General features: G+C 38.1%; 1 protein-coding gene across 1 annotated transcript in view; it reads right to left on the bottom strand.

Moving 5' to 3' along the window:
- SYCP2L (synaptonemal complex protein 2 like) overlaps positions 1-23999 on the bottom strand; it is a 77929-nt gene that overhangs the window by 14171 nt on the left and 39759 nt on the right. The window contains exons 15-24 of the mRNA XM_045189165.2: positions 21340-21433; positions 20638-20834; positions 19812-19869; positions 19624-19708; positions 11422-11470; positions 9249-9408; positions 8585-8634; positions 6761-6887; positions 5665-5738; positions 5446-5515 (exon numbers count right to left, since the gene is read on the bottom strand). Of these exons, the coding sequence (XP_045045100.2) occupies positions 5446-5515; positions 5665-5738; positions 6761-6887; positions 8585-8634; positions 9249-9408; positions 11422-11470; positions 19624-19708; positions 19812-19869; positions 20638-20834; positions 21340-21433 (964 nt within the window). The remainder of the gene's footprint in view (positions 1-5445; positions 5516-5664; positions 5739-6760; positions 6888-8584; positions 8635-9248; positions 9409-11421; positions 11471-19623; positions 19709-19811; positions 19870-20637; positions 20835-21339; positions 21434-23999) is intronic.

Here is a 23999-nt window from a genome sequence, read left to right as displayed (position 1 = left end):
CCACACAGGGCACACTCGAGTACCCAGCTTAGATGATAGTGGAGGCTGTGCCACTGGACCCTACAGGACATCTACTACATTAGGCCACTCTACCAAGTCTGGGAGACATAGCAGCTCTACCTAATACATAGAAACAAACTTGGAGACCTCCAAAATGAGGAGACAAAGTAACATATCCCAAGTGAAAGAACAAAACTCTAGAAAAAGAACTATACAAAATGGAGACAAGCAATGTACTAGATGCAGAGTTCAAACCACTGGTTATAAGGATGCTCAATTAACTTAGTAAAAACTTTAACAGCATAAAAAATAACCAATCAGAAATGAAGGATACACTAACTAAAACAAAGAATACTGTATTTTTCAGACCATAAGATGCACCTAGATTTTAGAGGAAAATAGGAAAAAAATTTTAAAGCAAAAAATGTGGTAAAATATTTAATAACATAAATAACATAGTATTTCACCAATGTAAATGTAAGCTACATTCGGACTATAAGACGCACCCCCATTTTCCTCCCAAATTTGAGGGGGGTGCATCTTATAGTCGGAAAAACACAGTAATTCACAAGAAATCAGCAGTAGAGTAGATGAAACTGAGAATCAAATTAGCAATTTGGAATATAAGGAAGTGAAAAACACCCAATCAGAGCAGCAAAAAGAAAAAAGAGTCCCCCCAAATGAGGACAGTGTAAGGAGCCTCTGGGACAACTTCAAGCATACCAACATTCACATCATAGGGGTGCCAGAAGGAAAATAGAGCAAGAAATTGAAAACCTATTTGAAAAAATAAAGACAAAAATGTCCCTAACCAGTGAAGGAAATAGATATAAAAGTCCAGGAAGCACAGAGAGTCCCAAACAAGATGAACCAAAAGAGGCTCACACCAAGACTCACAATCAAAATGCCAAAGTTTAAAGGCAAAGAGAAAATCTAAAAGCAGCAAGAGAAAAGCAGTTCATTACCTACAAGGGAGTTCCCATAAGACTGTCAGATGATTTTTGGCCCGCAGAGTTGGTAAGCAATACTCAAAGTAATGAAAAGCAAGGACCTACAACCAAGATTACTTTGCCCAGCAAAGCTATTATTTAGAATCTAAGGACAAAGAATTTCCCAGACAAGAAAAAGCTAAAGGAGTCCACAATCACCAAACCAGTATTGTATAGAATATTAAAGGGTCTTCTTTAAGAAGAAAAAGAAAAAAAAGAGACAAAAAATTTGAACAACAAAATGGCAATAAATACATAATCTATCAACAATTGAATCTAAAAAAACAAACAAGCAGAACAGAAACAGACTCATATATACAGAGAACATATGGACAGTTGCCAGATGGGAGGGGGTTGAGGGGATGGATGAAAAAGGTAAAAGGATTAGGAGTACACATTTGTTACAGAATAGTCATGCCATCGGCTCAGTGTTGTTTCCACATTAACTATATGCCTCTTTTAATCGGGACATTTTGACATTCTCATAAAGGGGTTAAAACTCCATATATAGCCCTGGCTAGAGTGGCTTAGTTGGCAACATACCACAAACAAAAGTTCGCAGGTTTCATTCCCAGTCAAGGTACATGGCTGATTTGTGGGTTTGATCCCCAGGAGGGGTGTATATGTGAGGAAACCATATGTTGATGTTTCTCTGTCACAATCATGTTTCTTTCTCTCCTTCACTTTCTCCCTCCCTTCCCCAGTCTCCAAAAAAACAAAAACAAAAACAAAAATCCCAAAACTACATACACGAAACATCTCCAAATGAACACAAACAGTAAACACATCATTTCTGAAATTAAAGGCATCTCAAACATGATAACTAACCAAGATGGCAGAGGAATGAATGAGTGGGAGCGACACTAACCACCTCTCAGGACCAAACTGGAATTATAACTAAATTAAAGAAAAATCATCCTGAATAGCAAACTGAACACTAGCTGGAGGGAGAAGCCTTATATCGAAGGACAGACAGAAGAAACCACCCCACCACAACAAGACTGGTAGGGAGTGTGGAGGTGTGAGAGGGCTGGTGGGGCTCCTGCAGGCAGCAGATGAAGTTCTGGAGGGGTATTTTAGTCACAGGCGGGCTCCCCTTTAGAAGTGTCAGATCAAGACCCCAAGCTGGGCCCCCACCCTAAGCACCAGAACTGGGAAAGAAACCCAAATAACATACGGGTGTGAAAAGCATTGCAGTTTCTGTCCACCAGGGAGAGACAGCTAGAGAAACAGGGAGCCTCTTGAGGGCCAACACAAAATTTTCTGTTTGCAGCCCCACACTTTGGGATCCAGCGGAAGGAAGGCAGAGTGAACTAGAGTTGTGTGAAGAGAGTCTGGGATTGGTGGCTCTGGTGAGAAAGCAGAGGGATGAGCTGCCAGGATCCCTGTGCTGAGTCATTCCCCATACTGCAGAAGGCATCTCTCTCCAGCAGAGAATTCCCCTCCAAGTAACATCAGCCTGAGAGGAAGCAATTGCCCCACCTGCAGCAATCTGTGTCACCCTACCCTGTAGAGCTCACACCAGACTGCTAGGTATAGTTGGTGAATATATCAATGATTAAGCAACTTGATTTATTAAGCAACTAAATTTATTTCTTCTCTTTATCTGATTGCTGTGGCTGAGACTTCCAAAAGACATAGTTTTCATTTTCACCAATAATTTTATTGATGTGGCTATTTTGAGTATGTTGGCTATCTCCCACATAGTATAACATTGATTGTTCTCAATTAATGTTTCAATTTGATTATAATCAACTTCAACTGATCTACCCAACTGTTGAGCATCATCCAGTGATAAATCTCCAGCATGAAATTTTGCAAACCACTTTCGACATGTTTGACCAGTTATAGCACCTTCTCCAGAAACTGCACAAATCTTTTTTTGCATTTCAGTTGCATTTTTACCCCTCTTGAAATAATAAAGCATAATATGCCAAAAATGTTGCATATTTTCTCCCATATTCAATATTAAAATGGCTGCACAAATATTCACCAATTTTGAGATAAGGTTTTTTTAATGCATGCTGATATACCAGTTGTCACAATACAATCTAACGAAATTGTTTCAAATGAAGTTAAAGACAACTAAGCACTACTATAGCCATCTTACAGAAAAAAACAAATGAACTTTTCATTTAACCTAATACTGCCATTTGCAATGGCATGGATGGATCTTGAGAATATTATGGTAAGTGAAAGCAGTGAGTCAGAAAAAGCTAAGAACCATATGATTTCATTCATATGTGGGATATAAAACTGAAACTAGTGGACATAGACAGCAGTGTGCTGGTTACTGGCGGGAAGGGTAGTGGAGTGGTGGGGAGTGGAGGGAGCCTAATATATGGTGACGGAAGATGGTTTGACTGTAGGTGGTGGGCACACAGTGCAATGTACAGATCTTGAATCATAAAAATGTACACTTGAAACCTATATGACATATTAACCAATGTCACCCCAATACTTTAATTAAAAACTTTTAAAAGAAAAAACAGAAAAACTTTTAAAATAAATAAGAACAAATATACATTACAATGGGTGGGATTCACCTAGAATAGTACTTAGAAATGTATAGCATTAAATGTATATAATATAGAAAATAGTATATGAGAATATCTTTCACTTTTGATAGGGAAGAATTTCTCAAGACTAAAAATGTACTAACTATAGAGAAAAGATAAATAATGTGGAATTCATTAAAGTTAAAAACTTTCATTTTTTGAAAAAGAAGTCATAAAGACATACACGGACAGCATCATGCAGAGTGAGAAGTGCAAACCACAAAGTAGAAGAAGATACACCATGACATGGAAGAAGATATTTATAAAACACATAACCAAGTCCAGAGTATAGGAGGAATTCCTAGGAATTTATAGAAAGACAATCCTCTTGGCAAATCGGCAAGACATGTTTAGACACTACCCAAAAAAGGAAATTCAAATAGCTAATAAACATATAAGATGATGCTTAAATTTTATCAGGGATATTCTAATTAAAACTTCAATATATACGTAAACATACATGTATACACACACATCAAAAATTTTAAATTCCAAGTGATGGCAAGAAAGTGAAGCAGCAGAACTCTCATACACAGATGGTAAGAGAGCAAATTGATACAATCACTTTGGAAAATGTTTTACACCTTTAAAACTGTTAAAAGATTATTATATACTCTGTGGTCCAGCAATTCTATTTCTAAAAAACACCTAGCAAACATTTTTCTCTACCTGCATGATGAACTAAATGTACATGATTTTCATCGTGGCACTATTTCTAACAACTAAAACTGTAAACAATTCAAAGACTGCGCAGTACTAGAATGAATAAATAGATAATGGTGTACTCATGCAACCGAATGCTGTATTGTGATGAGAATATACTTCACCTACATGCATCAGCATAAATGGATCTTACAAATGATTATGAGCAAAAGTACAAACTGCATCAGATATACACAGTATGATGCCATTTGTTTAAATTTCAAATCAAATACAGACTACATATTATTAGGGATGCACACAAAGAAAGTAAAATTATGAAGAAAAGCGACAGAAGTGTTTCCACAAGTCAGGACTGCCATTGCCTCTGTGAGGGACAAAGGGAACAAACAGGGCAGGGCCCTGTGCTGGGGACCCTAAGTCAGTGATGGGGTCCCACTTCTCACTCTGAGTTGCGGTTACATATGTGTTCACCTTAGAATCACTCTTTATACTGTATACATGTTCTGTGTTCTCTCCTGAATGTGTCATATTCTTCATAGTGTGAAAGTGAAAACAATAAAAGCAGTGGAATCAAATGCAAAACTAAACTTAATGCGCCCCCGAGAGAGGGGAAGTATTGGGGATGGCTTGGGGTGGAGCGTACCGGGATTTGGAAATAATAATGTTCTTAAACTGTATGGTAGTTCGCAGATGTTTGTTGTGTTGATATACTAAACATTCTGCACATAAGTCATAACTATTTGAATCTTCCTAAAATTTAATTTAAAACGTAAGGAAAAACACACACAGTTCACAAACACCCTAAACAGTGGTTAGGCACTGAGCTCATTCACCACATCGTGAATTAGCCTGGAAACCTGCATATTACTGTTACTGTGAAAAGTGAATTTGGAAGTTTTCATAACTTGGCATACAACTTTTTGAAGCATTTGTGATAAACTGTAAGTTCCCCCACTAAACTCTTCTCTGAGGCCAAAAAGGAGGTGTGCTGGTTAATGGGATTAGGGTCCCCAAGTTATATGCTTGATGTGAAGACACTCTTGTTCCTGAGTGAAGCCCCCTGTCCCTCCCCTGACCTTCGTGCACATTTGGAGCTGGTCAAGCTGCTCTCTCCAGGGCCTGGCAATTGTCATTCTGTAAAGTGAGTTTATCTGCTGCAATCTGAATAACTACCCAGCCTGCAAAATCCAATTAATTTTGCTTTACTCTGCAAAAAGAGTATCGACTTCTCTCACCTCTGTCTTCCAGATTTTCCAGTTTATGTTTGAGGTTAGCACTTTTCATCAATAGCTCTTGGTTCACAGTCTTAAAAAAAGTAAAAAACAGGCCACAGATATATGTATTTGTATCAAAATAAAAAACATTGTATTATCCCTTAAGGAATAAACAGTACATTATGCAAATATAACATTAATCCTTGAAAATCAGATAAAAACCCAACAATTAAAGAGTACCTTAGATAAATTTTCTTCAACTTCTGAGTGCTCCAATGAAGAGAGACTGCTCAATGGGTGGGGACTTTGCAGTTCTGAGTATTAGAGAGAACAGTTTCAAGGGAATAAACAGACTAAGAAGTAACTTTAGGCACTAACATTTCACTATCCCTTTATATATGAAATTTCACCACCAAAAAAAGGGGGTACACAGTACCTACTGAAACAACAACAAAAAAAACTTGACTGTATCTCTCATGGTATGTGTGGTTATCAGGTTTGTAGCTCTGAACATAAAATAAATAGCCAGTTCAGATCAGCACCTTTCATAGCTGCCCATCTGGCCCCAAATTCATGGGCAAGAATTCTACTGCCCCAGCCTGTAACCCCTCTCCTTCTTCTCTCTCTTAGTTCTACTCCCCTATTTCCTCTTATTCTCTAATGCTCATTTTCCTCTCTGCTTGTCTCTCTCCCTTACTTCTTTTCTGCCAGCCACAGCCATGCTAAGAGGTCGTCAGTTCTGCTTACTTAGAGCCATTCTCTGCCTGGCAATGTGCTAAGCTGAAGAACGATGAAGGTGAACGAAACCTTTAAAAGATGCAAATAGTTTTAATAAAATTCAGTGGGGGTTAAGATACCTTAGAGGTCAAGGGCTGGCAAACTGTGACCCCTCAGGCCCTTCTGCCATGTAGTTTTAGAATTAAAGTTTTATGAAAACACAGCCATGCTCATTGGTTTGCATCTTGTCCGTGGCTGATTTTGCGCAACCACTGCAGAGTTAAACAGATGCGGCAGAAACAATCGGGACCAAAAAGCAAAATAATATTTACTACCCAGGCCTTGACAGGAAAAGTTTACCAGCCTCTGCTAGCAAGTGATCATTTGAGTTTCTTGCCTCTTTAAAAAAGGAGAACCAGCAATTCTTATGTACAAGCTGATCTCAAATGTTAAAGTAAAATTAAAACATAATTATCCCGTCTTTTGCCAATGAGATTATTCAAGAGAAGAAAAATCATATCTTCACACTTTCTTCAACATATATGACAAGTGTTTTATTTACTTCAAACTGCCTTTCCCAAAATATTTTTTTCTATGTAAATCAACAGAAAGCAGGTACCTGTTTTCTGGGCAGAAACTTCAGGAGTTAAAAGGGCAGAACTACCCTTAAATTTTGTTCCAGAAATTGGAGGCATGGCATTATTTTGCTTGGTGGTATCTTTCCATAATGGTGTTAGAAGTTTAGCCTAAAATGTAGTACTTTTTAGAAGTGTTAACATTCATAATCTTTCAAGACAAGTTATCAAAAAATTCCAAGACATTTCCAATATCCTTTATATAGGTTTATATACTAGATTTGTTCCACTTGAAACTAAAACTGTAAGATCCCAGAACTGGAGCACATTAGGTCATATATCAATTGATAATTCTAAATCAAAAGTAATTCCAAAGCAAAGATCTCAAAGTGAGGTCCCAGACCACAGCATCAGCAACACTGGGAACCTGAGGGAAATGCAAATTCTCCAGCCCCACCTGTGATCTACTCAGTCAGAAACTCTGCGGACAGGACCCAGCTACCCATGTTTTAACAAGTCACCCTGGTCATTCTGATAACTACTAAAGGTTTTTTTTTTAACTTCATGGTACTTTTTTTTCCCATTACCATTTAGTCTCCTTATACCAAGTTAACTGCTGCTCTAAATCAGGTTCTGGTAAATAAAATTTTATCGGAACACAGCACACCCGTGCATCCCGGTGGTGTCCACGGCAGCCTGCGTGCTGCAACGGCAGTGGGGCGTAGTCGCCACGGAAACCCTGTGGCCACGGAGTCAAACATATTTACTCGCTGGCCCTTTACAGAAAAAGTCTGCTGACCCCTGCTCGAAATTATTCTCTTATACTCCAACACAGAGAGGTGAACTTTGAAAACCAGTATTTGTACAAAGTCAGCAATGCCTTCACTGAAAATTAGCATGGAGTTCTTATCACTTACACAGCTTCAATTTACGGATTCTCAAAGCTTTGATGTTTCTTTGGTGCTTATTTAAAATAAAGGATGCATTTACTAAAAACTGTTCGTTTGTTCTATTTCTGACAACATTATTTCAGGTTAAACAAATATTTTGGGTACTTCCTCTGGCTCACAGGTTTAATCTGTAGCCTCTGTCCTTGCAGAACCCCAGAGACCCTAAGATTCCCAGAGAGCCACAGCTCCCTGGTGGAAGGAGGAAGGCAGGTTAGGGCAGGTATCCATCCACTTCTGACTGGAGCTCTAAACACATCGCAGTCCACCCCTCAGGACCCCGGCAGCCAGACAGACAGGTCTCATTGAATTAACAAGGAAGAAAAGCCAACTGCTCAGAGAGACAATTCAGCTAATCACAGGAAAAATCAGGCAATTCAAAATTGGTCTGGAGGTCACTGATGTTCATTCTCTTAACCATTTTGCTATAAAACAAGGATAAGTGAAGGGAATTAAGAAACTTTGAGGGTTTACTCAATATTTATATAGCCCTGAAGGCATTTCAACCACTTGCAAAATAAAGATTTAAATGTTTAAATCTCTAAAAGCTTTGGAAGTAACACATCAACAAACTGAACAGTAAGGGAAGAATTAAACCAAGAAGCTTATTTTTAAAAGTAAATTCAAAAGAGCACACATTTGCAGTAAATCAGAACAGCCCAGATTGTATGCACTGTGATTATCTGTCAGTAACATTTGAGAACAATGAAAAAAGTGCCTAAACCTTTACTCAAGATTCACGCTAAACGTTTAGAAGTCCTTCCAGTTTCTGCTGACTCTGGTTTACATACCAGTGCTTGTTATTCTCATATTTCTGAAAGGTTTTGTTTTCTTTTTAGAAAAAAAATGATGCAGTTTAACCCTAAACAGATGGACCTGTGCCACGCTACTGTGCAGGCAGCCCGGGTAAAATTTACTTACTTGGTCTTTCTCATGGTCACTGCGCAGACTGGGAGGGGAGAGTGGCAAGACTAAAATGAAAGGGAAACATGTACAATGGATACATTTACTTAGGAGAAATACAAAAATTCACTTATTCCTCTCCCAATTACTCATGTCCTGGTGAGAAGTAATTCTTATTTACTACAACTGGCTCGAATGTCTGGCTCTTAAGATCCCTTTGTAATGATTCAACTGTGCTCCTCACTACCCAGCACAAACTTCTGCTCTGGATGGTGTTCCTGAACGCTGTCCTCATGCCCTCAGGTTGCCCTTGCAGTTTTACCTAACTTACAGCGCTTCTCCTTCTCCAAACCTGGTTTTCCCCAAGGATGAGCTCAAGTCCCACCCACCTCTCCCCTGAAACTCTTCCTGATGATTCCAGCTCATATCACATTCCTCTCCTAACTCCATCTGACCTCCTAACTCCACCCATCTACAGTACATGTTAACAGTCATTGGCCATGTCCATATTGTTATACTGTTTCACATAGGTACGTTTTGCCTTTTCAATGTAATTGTAGCAGGGAAGGAGATCCACATGATCATACAATTCTTTGGCACCCGCTCTCATCACATATGGAAAAATAAATACCCACTGGCTTACTTGAAAAGTGATCTGGAAGAAGACATATACCAAACTTACTTTTTAAGCTACTTCTAGTTCTTGTCTTTCTTCTACCAGGATATGGTTTTAGGGATTTCCTATCTTGGTCATCGGTCCAAGATAGTGCAGTGGTACTAGAACTTGAATCTTGATTGCTCTCCGAGAAGAGGTGTTTCCTGTGTTTCCTGTAATTGAGCTTCTACAGACACAGATAGCAAATGAGCACTATTAAAGGGGTGTGGGTACTCTTTATGTAACAATAAACAAACATATCACTACAAAGTTAGACAACAGAGAAATAACAGGGTTTCTTACATAATAAAGAGGCAGAAGGAGGGGAAGAAGAAACAGATTATTTCATTAGTCAATTCTCAACCAAACCACTGTTGTAAAGGATGACAAAATCCTGTCTAATCAGATATTGCAACTGAAGAGATGCTGCTGGGTAACTGTGCTGAGGCACCTCAGTATGGTCAACACTGTCACTTCAAAATATTAACCTGAACAACAAAACAAAGTATAAAAATAATTTTTTGTGAAGACATGCATGTCTACATTTTAGAGGAACTAAAATAAAAATAAGGGGGTCATTTCTATTTAAACCTTAGCCTTTTGAAATTGGACCTGGACTATAAAGTTTAGAGATTTGGGCAAATTTAATCTGTTCTGGTGGGTTATTCAACTGTACATTGATATCTATATACTTTTAAATCCTTTTGTGTTTGGATTTGTTTTTATAAATGCTATAACAAATAAATATTTATGCTCAATTTTAATAAGAAATATGCTTTGACTTTAACATAATATATCTGTCTTTGAGCCCTGTCTGCGGTGCCCCTCCGGGGTCCCGGTCCTTACACCGCCATGCCTCTAGAGGAGATGCAGCACTCAGCTCCTAACGACTCCTCATTTCAGGCCAGGGAGGATTCTCATGAATGCACAGTCCTGAATGGTGACAGTACCTCACATGCTCTTCTCGACCTGACACCTATCAGCTGGAGCCTCCACCCTGTGCCTAAAATGGAAAGTGTAGAATCACCTTAGGGAGGGAACCAGCCTCAGCCTTATTTTTGAAAATACAACCCATAACCTTTAAGGTGGGTGATGGTAAACTATCTGTTTTTAAGAGGAATTTATTTTTGAAGACCCAATTTAAAATGTTTAGCAGCTCAACATTTTGTAGAGAACTCATTTTTGAAAGGAACTCTGGGAGCCAGGCCTATCTGCATCTTCCTCTTCCGAGAAGAATATGAATAGTTGGCGGAACCACCCACATTTGTTCCAAGGCTCCTCAACCCAGCGTCTTGTAAAGAGCAAGCATCGCTTCACTGAATGTGTCCAATAAAAATATCACACAGCAAGGCTTCCCAGTTTCTTTAGTTTTATATAATAATAAAAAGTGTTGAAAGTTACTTACAAAAACACAAGTATCCAGAGCAGTTGTTTTTAAAGTTGGCTGCATACTAGAATCACCAGGAGGGGGGTTTTTAAAAAATCCCAATGCCTGGGCTTTACCCTGGACCAGTTAAGTCAGGATCATCCAGGGGGGGATCCAGGCTTCAGCAGTTGCATCAGCTCCCCTGGTGATTCCAGTTAAAAGACTGGGCAGTGGAGAGTAAGAACCATTGCCAAAAGCAAGCCAGAAAGAACCTTAACTCATTTGTTTGAAGCTCATGATCTCAAAAATTTTTTAATTCCATTTAATGTTCATTATAGAGATTTTTTAAAATGCTATGACTACATATTCATAGAGCCACAGTGGGAGGCAAACTGGAGATGTGTAAGTTGGTGCACAGAGAAACAAAACCAAGTCACTGACTCAGAGGAAAAGAATTCTATTCATTAACATATCTGCTTCCATTCAGGATAAATCTCAAGTGTTTGTAGGTTTTTAACACTTCTCTTCTGCTTACTAATCTTTTTTTAAAAAGCAATAATAGGTTTTAGCCTCAAAGCCTAATATAAGTGAAACTACATCTCGATTTGATAACTTTGTTATTTTCCATTCTATTTATTTGGGGGCTTATATACCATTTGTTTCAACTAATGCTGATTTTCCATTTGAAAGTGAAATAATTCCCTTTAAAATAAGTTTAAGATAAATTTGAGAAAAATACAGACAAAGAGCAGAGTCATGATGAATTTTTAAGATGGTATGCAAATACCTAAAATTTGGGAGTAATGCCCCAAACAATAAAAGTTGTTTTATTACCAACATCCTTGTTTCTTGCTTACTGTCTCTCTTGAAAGCAGATTCTTTCCTAAAACAAAATATATTGAATCAGCAGAACTGTACCACCTTCACCTTCTCCTTCCCTCATTTCACAGCCCCTACTTCTTTTCTCCTTTATGTGCCCTTTGTTGAATGTGAGCCCAGTGCATGCGAATACCGCATCACATAGACAAACTTATCTTTCAATCCATTGCCATAGATCCTCTGCCCGACAACAACTTGTTATTTAAAGCAAAACCAACCTTTGTTGAGCCTTTCTCTGTCAGGCATGTAAAGAGGAAGGCAGGGTATGACCACAAGCAAGCAGTGAGCTGTGGCAAAGCTGCAGAGCAGTGTTTGTCTGGCTCTACTTTAGAATCAACTGATGAGTAGTAATGCTGAGCATCTTTTCATACTCCTGTTTGCCATTTGTATGTCTTCTTTGCAAAAATGTCTATTCAAAGCCTTTCCCTATATTTTTAATCAGATGATTCTTCATTTTTTGCTACTGAATTGTAAGAGTTCCTTATATTTTTTGGTGTGCTATTTTGCCTTTTATGGTTTGCTATTATAAAAAAAATTAAGTGTTGGTGAAGATGTGGAGCAACTGGACCCTTGCATACTGTTTGTAAGAATGTAAAATGATGTAGCCACTATAGAAAACAGTATGGCAGTTTTTTAAAAAAATTAAAAATAGAGCCATTACATGATCCAGCAATTCCATGGAATTGAAATCATGATCTTGAATAGATACCTTCACTCTTCAGTAACATTTACTGCATCATTATTTACAATAGTCAAGATATGGAAACAATCCAAATGCTCATGATGAGTGAAGGGATACACAAAATATGGTATATACATACAATGGAATACTGGTCAGCCTTTAAAAAGAAGGAAATCCTGTGATAGGCAACAACATGGATGAACTTGGGCATTGTGCTAAGTGAAATAAGCTGGTCACAGAAAGACAAATACTGTATGATTCCCCTTACACGAGGCATCTAAAAGAGTCAAAATTGTAGATAGGGTGAATAGGATGCTGATGTCCAGGGGCTGAGGGGAGGGGGAAATGTGGAGTTGCTATTCAACAAGTATAAAGTTTCAGTAATGTAAGATAAACACATTCTACAGGTTTTTCATACAATATTGTGCTTATAGGCATCAACACTATATTGGGCACATAAAATTTTGTTAAGAGAGCAGAGTTCATGTCAGGTGTTCTTAACACAATTTAAAAAAAAAAAGAATGAAACAGCCAATGAACTTCCATTTCCAGGCAACCATTGATATACTTTCTGTTTCTGTAGGTTAGTTTGCATTTTCTAGTATTTTTTGTAAATGGAATCATACAATATGTACTCTTTTTTTGGCCTGACTTCTTTGACTTGGCATTATTTTGAGAATACTTAATATATTTTGGGTCTAAGTTCTTCATTAGATATATGCCTTACAAATATTTCTCCAAGTATGTGGCTAGTCTTTTCATTCCCCTAACACTATATATATTCCAAAGGGCAGAAGTTGTTGATTTTAATTAAGTCCAATTTATCAATTTGTTCTTTTATAGGCAATATCTTTGGTGCCACAGCTAAGAAATCTTTGCTAACCCAAGCTCACAAATATTTTTTCTTAACTTTTCTCTCATGTAAGTTTTAGACTTCAGTCTATTATCAATTTCTTTAGTGATTTTTTTATATGGTAGAAGGTAAAGATCAAAAATCATTTATTTTATTGTATGTATGGATATTTGATTGTTGTAACATCACTTTTTGGGAAGAAACAACCTATCCTTTTGCCACTGAAATGTCTTTGCATTTTTTTCACAGATCAGTTGTTCATATATGGGTAGGTCTATTTCTGGACCTCCTAGTCTATTCCATTTATTTATATATCTTTATGTCAAAACCATACTCTCTTGATTACTGTAGCTTTATAAAAAGTCTTGAAAACAGGTAGTGTGTTAGCCCTCCCATTTTGTAGTTCTTTATGAAATCTGTTTTGGCAATTATTAGATGTTTAAATTTCCATCTGAAATTTAGAAATAACCTGCAATTTCTTTTTTTTATATATATACCTATTGATATTTTTTAATTAAATTTTTTATTTAATTTTTGTTCAAGTACAGTTGTCTCCATTTTACCCTCCTCCAATTCCCCCCCAACCCCAGCCATCCCTACTTCCCACCCTCGATCCCACCCCTCTTTGGCTTTCTCCAGGTGTCCTTCATAGATGTTCCTGAAAACCCTACTCCCTTTCCCCCCATTATCCCTTCCCACCTCCCCTCTCATTACTGTCAGTTTGTTCTTAATTTCAATGTCTCTGATTATATTTTGCTTGCTTGTTTGTTTGTTAATTAGGTTCCACTTATAGGTGAGATCATATGGTATTTGTCTTTCAGCTCCTGGCTTATTTCACTAAGCACAATGTTCTCCAGTTCCATCCATGCTGTTGCAAAGGGTAGGAGTTCTTCCTTTCTTTCTGCTGCATGGCATTCCATTGTGTAAATGTACCATAGTTTTTTGATCCATTCATTTACCGATGGGCACTTAGGTTGCTTCCAACCCTTGGCTATTGTAAACTGTGCTGCTATGAACATTGGTGTGCATAGGTTCTTTTGAATTGGTGTTTCAGGATTCTTAGGGTATAATCCCAACAATAGAATTGCCAGGTCAAAAAGCAGTTCCATTTTTAGTTTTCTGAGGAAATTCCATATTATTTTCCACAGTGGCTGCACCAGTCTGCATTCCCACCAACAGTGCACTAGGGTTCCCTTTTCTCCACATCCAAAACAACAAAACAAACAACTAACAAACAAATGAAAAACTCTGCTGGGATTTGAGTTGAATTTGCATAGACTCTATACAGATAACTTGGGAAGAATTGGCATCTTAAAAATATTGTCTACTTGAATAGATATTTCTACAAAGAGGATGTAGAGATGGCCAATAGACATATGAAAAGATGCTCAATATCACTAATCATCAGAGAAACACAAATTAAAACCACAATGAGATATCACTTATACCTGTCAGAATGGCTATCATCAATAAAACAACAAACAAGTGCTGGAGAGGATGCAGAGAAAAAGGAACCTTGTGAAGTACTGGTAGAATGCAGATTTGTGCAGCCACTGTGGAAAACAGTATGGAGTTACCTGAAACAATTAAAAATAGGACTTCTGGCCAAGATGGAGGCATAGGTAAATACACTTTGCCTCCTCACAGAACCAGAAGGACAACAACAAATTCAAAAACAAAAAACAACCAGAACTGCCAGAAAATCTAACTATTTGGAAGACTGACAACCAAGGAGTTAAAGAAGAAACATTTGTCCAGACTGGAAGGAGGGATGGAGATGGGCAGTCAGAGTGGAGAGGATGCACAGCAAGGCAGTATCTGGAGGACCTGGTGGGTGAGGTGGCAGCTGGTGGCCCCACATTTGCATGTGGATAAACCAGGAGGAACAACTGGGAAGTGAGATGGGCCATGTAAACTAGGGTTCAAGGCGGTAAAAGAATGCCTCAATATCTCTGGCTATAAAAACCTGTGGTCAGTGTGGTGGTGAGAGAAACTCCCAGTCTCACAGGAGACTCTGTTAGAGGGGCCCAAAAGTCCTAGAACGTACACAAACCCAGCCACCCACCCAGGAGTCAGCACCAGAAGGGCCCAATTGGCTGGTGGGTAGCAGGGAAAATGAAAGAGGGGCAAGAGTGGAACAAGCAGCATTGTTTGTTAACCCCTCTCTGATCCCTCCCCCACATACAGTGACACAATGCAGCAAAGAGGCTTGCCCCACCCAGGAGAGTAGCCAAGGCTCTGTCCCTTACAATGCAACAGGTGCAATGAGACAGAGAAATATGGCCCAAATGAAAGAACAGATCAAAACTCTAGAAAAAGAACTAAGCAATGAGGGGATAGCCAACCTATCAGATGCAGAGTTCAAAACACTGGTAATAAGGATTCTTACAGAAATGGTTGAGTGCAGACACAAAATAGGGGAAGAACTGAAGGCTGTACAAAGTGAAATAAAGGAAAATGTACAGGGAACCCACAGTCAAGTGAAGGAAACCAGGATTCAAATCAACGATTTGGACCAGAAGTAAGAAATGAACATTCAACCAGAACAGAATGAAGAAACAAGAATTCAAAAAAATGAGGATAGGCTTAGAAACCTCCAGGAAACTTTAAATATTCCAACATCTGATCATAGGGGTGCCAGAAGGAGAAGCAGAAGAGCAAGAAATTGAAAACTTATATGAAAACATAATGAAGGAGAACTTTCCCAATCTGGAAAAGAAAATAGACTTCCAGGAAGTCCAGGAAGCTCCAGGAAGCTCAGAGAGTCCCAAAGAAGTTGGACCCAAGGAAGCACTCACCAAGACACATCATAATTAAGTTACCCAATATTAAAGATAAGGAAAGAATCCTAAAAGCAGCAAGAGAAAAGGAGAGAGTTACATACAAAGGAGTTCCCATAAGACTGTCAGCTGATTTCTCAAAAGAAACCTTACAGTCAAGAAAGGTCTGGAAAGAAGTATTCAAAGTCATGAAAAGCAAGGACCTACATCTAATATTACTCCATCCAGCACAGCTATCATTTAGAATACAAGGGCAGATAAAGTGCTTCCCAGATAAGGTCAAGTTAAAGGAGTTCATCATCACCAAGCCCTTATATGAAATGTTAGAGGGACTTAACTAAGAAAAAGAAGATCAAAACTATGACCAGTAAAATCACAACAAACTCAAAACTATCAACAACTGAACCTTAAAAAATAAAAAACAAGCTAAGCAAACAACTAGAACAGGAACAGAATCACAGAAATGGAGATCACTTGGAGGGTTATCAGCAGGGAGGGGGAGAGAGGAGGACGGGAGAAAAGGTAGAGAGAATAACAAGTATAATTGGTAGGTACAAAATAGACAGGATAAGGTTAAGAATAGTACAGGAAATACAGAAGCCAAAGAACTTATATGTATAATCCATGAACATGAGCTAAGGCGGAGGGCAGTGGGTAATGGTGGTAGGAGGGGTGATGCTGGGCAGAGGGAAATAAAGGGGAGAAAAAATATTGGACAACTGTAATAGCATAATAAAACATACTTTAAAAGATTGAAAACTAGAACTACCATATGTCTCAGCAATCCTACCCCAAGGTATTTATCTAAAGAAACACAAAATACTTAATTCAAAAAGATTTATACATCTTATGTTCAAAGAAGCATTATTTACAATGGCCAAACATGGAAATTACCAAGTGTCCATCAAGAGACAACTGTACAAAGAAGAAGTCATACATCTAAACAATGGAATATTACTCGGTCTTAATAAGGAATGAAATATTTCCATCTGAGAGAACATAGAGGACATAGAGGGCATTATGCTGATCAAAATAATTCAGAGGGAGAAAAACAAATACCATATGATTTAATTTATATGTGCAATCTAAAGAAAGAAAGTCATAGACACAGAACAAACTGATGGTTGCCAGATGGAAGTGAGGTTGGAGAGCTGGGTGAGAAAAGTGAAGAGATTAGGAAGTACAAACTGGCAGTTACAAAATAATCAGGGGGACGTAAACTACAGCATAGGAAATATAGGCAGTGATACTGCAATAACTATTTATGGTGTCAGGTGAGCACGCAAGACCTACTAGGGGGATCACTTTGTAAGTTATATAAATGTGTAACCAGTATGCTGTACACTTGAAATTAATACAATATTGTATATCAACTGTAATTAAAAATTAAAAAATTAAAAATGGTTAAGATGATAAACTTTAAATTATATATATTTTGCCACAATTTTAAAAACTATAACTACACATTTAAAATTTTACGTATTAGTTCTAGCAGCCTTCTTGTAGATTTCACCAAACTGGCTACTTAGGTGATCATATCATCTACAAGCACAATTGTTTCAGTCATGCTCACAACTGCTTCTGGGGCTGTGCTACGGGAGTGAAGAAAACAAGCTGCTCACTTCTCGTATTTTACTGGGAATTAAGTACTTAAAATGTGCACAGCAACTAAAATTCTATCAAATGGAGTATAAAAAAATTAGTAAGTGGGTTTAAGAAGGATATAATATCAATATACACATATCAACTGCATTTCTGTAGAAAAAACATTCAAAAACTGAAATTAAAAAATTTAAAATAGCAAATAATATGAAATAGGGATTAATTCAGCAAAATATATGCAAGATTTACACACTGAAAACAATAAAACATTACTGAGAGGAAAAGTTTTAAATAAATAAAAAGATATACTATGTATATGATGTTGCTTCTTCCTAAATTGATCTATAAAGCCAACACAATCCCAGTCAAAATCCCAACAGACTTTTTTGTAAAGTTGATTCTAAAATTTTTATGAAAGTTCAAAGAACCTAGTATATTCAAAGCAACTTAGAAAAAAAATGACAAAGATGGAAGACCACCTCATTTCAAGATGGGATATAGTACTTACAGTAGCAAAGTTATAGTAATTCAGATAATAAGGAAAGACAGACAAACAGATCAATGGAATAGAATATAGAGTCCAGAGATAGATCTACACAGTGATAGATCTTTGATCATCAACAAAGATTCCAAGAAAATTAAATGGGGAAAAAATAATTGTCTCAATAAATGGTCTGGAACAGTAGGACAAACATATGAAAGAAAGAAGAGAGGAGAGGTGAGAAGACAGAGAAAAAAGGGAGGGTGGGAGAGAGGGAGCAAGGAAGGAAAAAGATCCTCAACCCCTACCTCACATAATATATAAAATTAACATAAAAATTACTCACAAACTGAAATAAAATCTAAAATTAAAAATTCTAAAAGAAAACATAAGAAACAATACTACTGATCATGAGTTTGTCTAAGATTTCTTAAGTGTGTCTCAGAAAAGCATAAAGTATTAAAAAAGAAATCAATAAATCAGATGTTACAAAAATTTTAAACTTTTACTTCTTAAAAACACAGTTATAAAAATAATTAAGACACAAAATATATGCAAACATACATCTGATTAAAAAAACTTGTACGTGTAATATATAGAGAACTATTATAACTCAATAAGAAAGAAAAAATAATAATCCATTTTTTAAATGAGCAAAAGATTTGAAGATACTTTACTGAACAAGATACATAGATGGAAAACAAACATATGAAAAGATGCTCGACACCACTTGCACTAGACTTCCGCTGCAATGGCTAAGATAAAGAAGACATTACCAAGCATTGGTAAGAACGTCTAGCATCCAGAACTCTCAAAGACTACTGGTGGGAATGTAAAATGCTGCAACCACTTTGGGAAACAGTATTTTTTTTTAATTAACATGCACCAACAATGATCCAACCATTCCACTCCTATGTATTTACCCAAGAGAAAAGAAAGCACATGTCCATACAAAGACTTATACACGAATCCTAAGGACTTGCAACAACAAAAAAACAGAAACAACCCAAATGTCATCAACAGGTGATCAGATAAACAACTCGCAGCGCAGCCATACCGTGGAATACTACTGGGCAATATAAAAGAATGAACTGCTGATACATACAGCATGGATGAATCTCAACATAATTAAGTAAAAGAAGCTACAGAAAAAGAGTGCATAGTGTTTGGTTCCATTTATATAAGATTGTTAACTCTGCAAACTTATCTGCAGTGGCAGAAAGCAGATCAGCAATTGCAGTGGTGGTGGGAGGGGGATGAAATAGGGCAGAAGGGAGGGATTTCAAAGGGGCAGGAAAAAGTTCTTGGTGATGATGGATATGGTTCATTATCTGCTTGTGGTCACAGACATATGTTAAAACTCAATAAAATATATACACTTAAAATATGTACAGTTTCCTTCATTTTAATTATATCTCAAAGCTATAAAAACATCACTTGTCCTAGACCAATGCTTCAGAGGCACAGTGGCAAGTAAATTAATGCCAAGGATATAAGTTTTTTGGCTGGGGTTATTCAATGTTTTGCTGCAGAGAAATACATCACCAAAGATAATACTGGGGGTATAATAGCTGACCTGTAGGTCAGGAGAACATTCTACCACTGCTCAAATCATTCTATAGACACTGCACACAATGCTCTCTCCTTGTGTAGGGCGTGGCCACATGCAGAAAAGGGGGATAACTTAGCTGACTTGTTCATTAAGCAGTCACATTAACAGAAATCTACATGATTTATATTTGTTTTGAAAAACACTTACCTAGATTTGTCTTTTAATTTAGGAACCAGAATTTCTACTGATTGTTCTCGTAAATCTGAAGAAAATTCATGTCCTGAAGTAACTTCTAATGGTGAAAATTAGAAACGAAAATGTTAAGTTTTTCAAGTAAATATTTAAATATAAATATACTATCCAAGCCTTATTTATGATAGATTTAAAAATCTGACCTTGCTGTGTATCACCCAATTTCAATTTTTCAGGCAAACCCTCAGCTATCTTTGTTTGCTGCAGAAAAAAATATGTATTTAATTATGGTGCCTTTGAAGCCCTCTTTTATCATTTGATTGGAGCCACTATACACCTCCAAAGAAAAGCATTTCCATTGAATACTAAGATACCAGGCTCTTTGTTCATTACAGTTAGCTGTTCCAAAAAATCAATATTCACCCTCAGAAGAAATTTGCCATTATCAAAGACAATCAGAGTGTTCCAAATTTACTAAGGGAAACAAAAGGAAAACTTACAAAAATGTCTTCAATAGTGTCAGAATTGTTGGACTAAGCACAGAACTTCCCAAGGGGACTAACTATCTGGAGGAATAACCTTTGGTATGTTTGCTTTTTTAAAAAATCATTACACTATCATCACAGTTCAGTACGATGTGTCTGGGTAATCCAATGTAAGTAAAGGAGAAAGGGGCAGAACGCTTCATACGCTAAGCAGTGTGTTAGGTGCTATACACACATTCTGTTTTTAATCTAAAAGGTCCATACTGAGAACCAGATATTACCTCCATTTTGTAGATGAGAGTCTTCAGGCTCAGTGATGTTAAGTAATTTGCCCAGTTCCCACAGGTAGTAAGTAAAAACCAGACCTATCTCCAAAGATTAGGTTCCTTTCCCTTCATCTCAGTTGCCAGATCCCAAATGAGGGAATGAGGCAGACCCAGCCAAGTCACTCATTCCATAGGAAAGCCAAATTGAAAAAAAAAGAGAGAATGCATAAACAAGGCAGACAAAAATAATCTAAAGGAGGGGATGGTCAAAATAAGACAGATGGTTTGGCCAGGAGAAAATGGACTACATGCCAGGAGAGGCAGCTTCCACCTGGTGGACAGAGTTCAGAATCTTGTCTCCAGCTCCCCGTACTCACAGCAAGCTCAGACTGGTCATTTAAGGGGAGAGTTGTTAGGCAGTTGTCAACTTCAGCACACGTTACCTCTGCCAGCTCAGTGGATTCTTCTGCCTGGCCTATCTCATTAAGAAAAGAATATATAAAAGTGATAACAGTATTCACACACAACAGTGGGCACAATCTCCAATTGCTCTTTGTGGGACCCTCAGTGCAAGGACATCACCATCTTTTGGTAAAAGCTGGTAAATTAGGTCAGGTCTCCAATCTCAGACTGGAGATCTATAGGAACTGCAGAAAACAGCTTTGGGCTGTAACTCGCAAGGGCTACCTGATCTGTGCAGAGCCAGCCTTGTAGGTAGACAGGTCCCTGCACACCCTGTCCCCTGCTGCCTGCCACCCACATCATTTTTTTCTCCTTTGTCATTTCCAGTTGACCCAGAAAAGAGACTGTATTAGGTAGGTGAAATGATTTAAGGCTATTAGGTTTTCTTTCTCTAAAGGTACAATAATTAATTTATTATTCTTACGTGATCATAGGTTTTCAGTGACCTCTTCCATGTAAGGTTTTATAATGATTTTTACAAATATTCAGAGTAAGAAAATGTGTATCTTCTAATATACCTGTCTCTCTTTCATGGTTGATAGGAATCTCAGTGTCTTCTTTCTTAAAGTTATCAACAAGTTCTGAGGAGATTTCTGTCTGGACAGGCAACATCTGAAAGAAGCCAAATGACTTTTAAAACCAGTAATCTTTTAAAAAATTTTTAAGGAAAATTTAAAGCTCAGAAATAGCACACTGACAAACTAGAAGTTCATCCTTATCTTGTCTTCTTTTGAAGGATCATTTCACTGTTTCCAGCTTCTGGCCTACCTCCATCCTCTAGAACAGCTCTGGCTGACCACTTCCCTGCTCTCAGCCACTCCCATCCTGGAGTCTTCATAGCCTTTGCTTCCTGTATCCCAGGTGTGAGCCCTGTAACTTCTATCCCTGCTTTACTCAGGGAATGAGAAGCTCTCAGGATGAGTCTGTGGTAATTTCCCAACTGTAGGCTCTCATCATCCCCACCCCTTCCTCATGCAGGCTCGTGCCCGAGGAACTGTGGCTTAATAGCATGCAAAGCCCAATTATCTCCCAAAATATTTTATTCACTTTGTGAAATGTGGAGGTACATGTAATTCTGATGTTTTTCATGAATGAAGGCAAACCTATAGTGTCAGGCCAACTCATATGAAGTATGATGGAAGAGGTATTTTCATTAATTGATTGATTCTACTTCTATTCCTCATCTTCATGAAATGGTCTTCTCATGGGTAAGTCTTTGGAAATTATATTTATAATGCACTTTAGCGTGCATAAAATGATTTTCTATACAACTAAAGCCAAAAGGATAATAGTCAAAAGCATGCTCCCTCAGGTCTCTAATATCTTAATTCCACCCCTATTGACCTTACCATAGTGTTTTGTGTTTTCTTGTCACAAATTTCTTTGCTGTGCCTACTGTCCATGATAAAGTTTCCTTGCTGTTGTATATAAATAGGAAATATTATACTTAGTGAAACCATAGCAGCCTATATAAGGCTCAGATCATTTCCACAAGAAAAGACCGATAGATAGAACTATTCAAAATTCCCAAAAAGACCGTATTCCTAGTGATTCCCCTCATCCTCAAGGAGCTGAGAAATAAGGAAGAGCCAACAAGTCCACAGCAGGTATCCTCAGGACTTCTGGAATAATATGGTAAGAAGATGATAATATCCTAGAAAATTTTTCAACTATTCAAAATAAATAAAATGAAGCATTTTGGGGCACAAAGAGGCCTTGTGTCCTACATAGTTAGGACGATACATGAAAAAAAACTTGAATTAAAACTCAGAACTCTCAGCTCTTATTACATGATATGAAAGAGATCAATCTTTCTGCTTAATCAAATGTTCACATCAACACCCAACAAGGAGTTCTGGCTCACGATGGCAACATAGGAAGATCCTAAACTCACCCCCTCCCACAGGCACACTGATCTTCAGCTACATATAGTACAATTTCCTCTGGAAAACCCCCCACCAAATGTAGCTAAATGTTTCCTACAGATCAGGTGAACTAGAAAAAAGCTACAGAGAAGAAGGCAGGAAATGTTACGACAAAATCTCACCATAAACCCTATCACTAGCATGGTAACTCACAATCAGGGAGGAACTCAAGCTGCACATTTCTCAATGAGGAGTAAAGGGTATGAACCCCCACATCTGGTACTCCGACTTTCAAGATTTGCACCTGAGATACAAACCCCCCAACTATCTAGCTTTGAAAGTCATTGGGACTTGAGTCCATGAGACCTACAAAGCTATAACAAACCAAAAAACAGTTCTTAAAGGGCTCACTCACCTTCCCCAAGGCCCAGAATGGAGGCAACCAACTGAAAAGAAGTTGTTTTGCTTATCTTAAAACTTCAGTCTGAGTGGCAGGCATCTAAGGACAGAGGCCAGAAAGCACCATCTTTATACTCTACCTTGTCTTGCTCTAGCTTGCAAATGTCTCTGGACAGGAGCTTGTACCCTCAACTAGTGCCCTGATTTTTAAAGCTGCAACCCATGGGATACCTCTAAATTGCCTGGCTCTTGTCACCAGCAGGCCTCAAACTCAGGACTGCAACCAATGAAGGCTGTTCTTAACCAGCTGCCACCCTCAGGACACACAAAAGATTGAGATGTCCAGTCTTTATGCAAGAAAGGCCTATTCACTTATCGTCATAGCTGCTGCCTGAGAGGCAGGTTTCTAATTAAACACACAACTTAGGGCTGACTGTGAACCTCTCCAGGGGCCATGGAGGGCAGGTGTTATCTTCATACTCTCCCTCTGCCATGCATCAGAGTACCAAGATCTCCCAGACAGCAGCTTGTACACATACCTGATGCCCATTTCTACATCTGGTGCCCCAGTTTTGGTGGCTGCAACCCAGGGTATGCCCCTGGATTGCCTGGTTATGATGGTCATCAGGGCTTGCATTTCTGTGTCCCATAGGACTGTAACAGCTGGAGAGAGAGTTCTTGTCTGGCTATCACCCCCAGAGCACAGCACACACAGCAGACTAAAACACACCCCCAGTCTTTCTTTGAAAAAGGCCTATTTGCTTTCCTGAAGATCTGGCGAGAGGGGCAGATTTCTGGTTGAGCACATGTATAGAGGCTACTGAGGTACTCTCCAAAAAAGAGGCCAGTGGATGCCACCTTTGCCTTTTCTATCTCTGCCTCACTACAGCTCACTAGTATCTGCCAGAAAGGAC

Source organism: Desmodus rotundus, chromosome 3 (genome assembly GCF_022682495.2).
Source record: "Desmodus rotundus isolate HL8 chromosome 3, HLdesRot8A.1, whole genome shotgun sequence".
NCBI lineage: Eukaryota > Metazoa > Chordata > Mammalia > Chiroptera > Phyllostomidae > Desmodus > Desmodus rotundus.
Note: the sequence above shows the minus strand (reverse complement) of the source record. Positions and strands in the feature narration are given on the sequence as shown.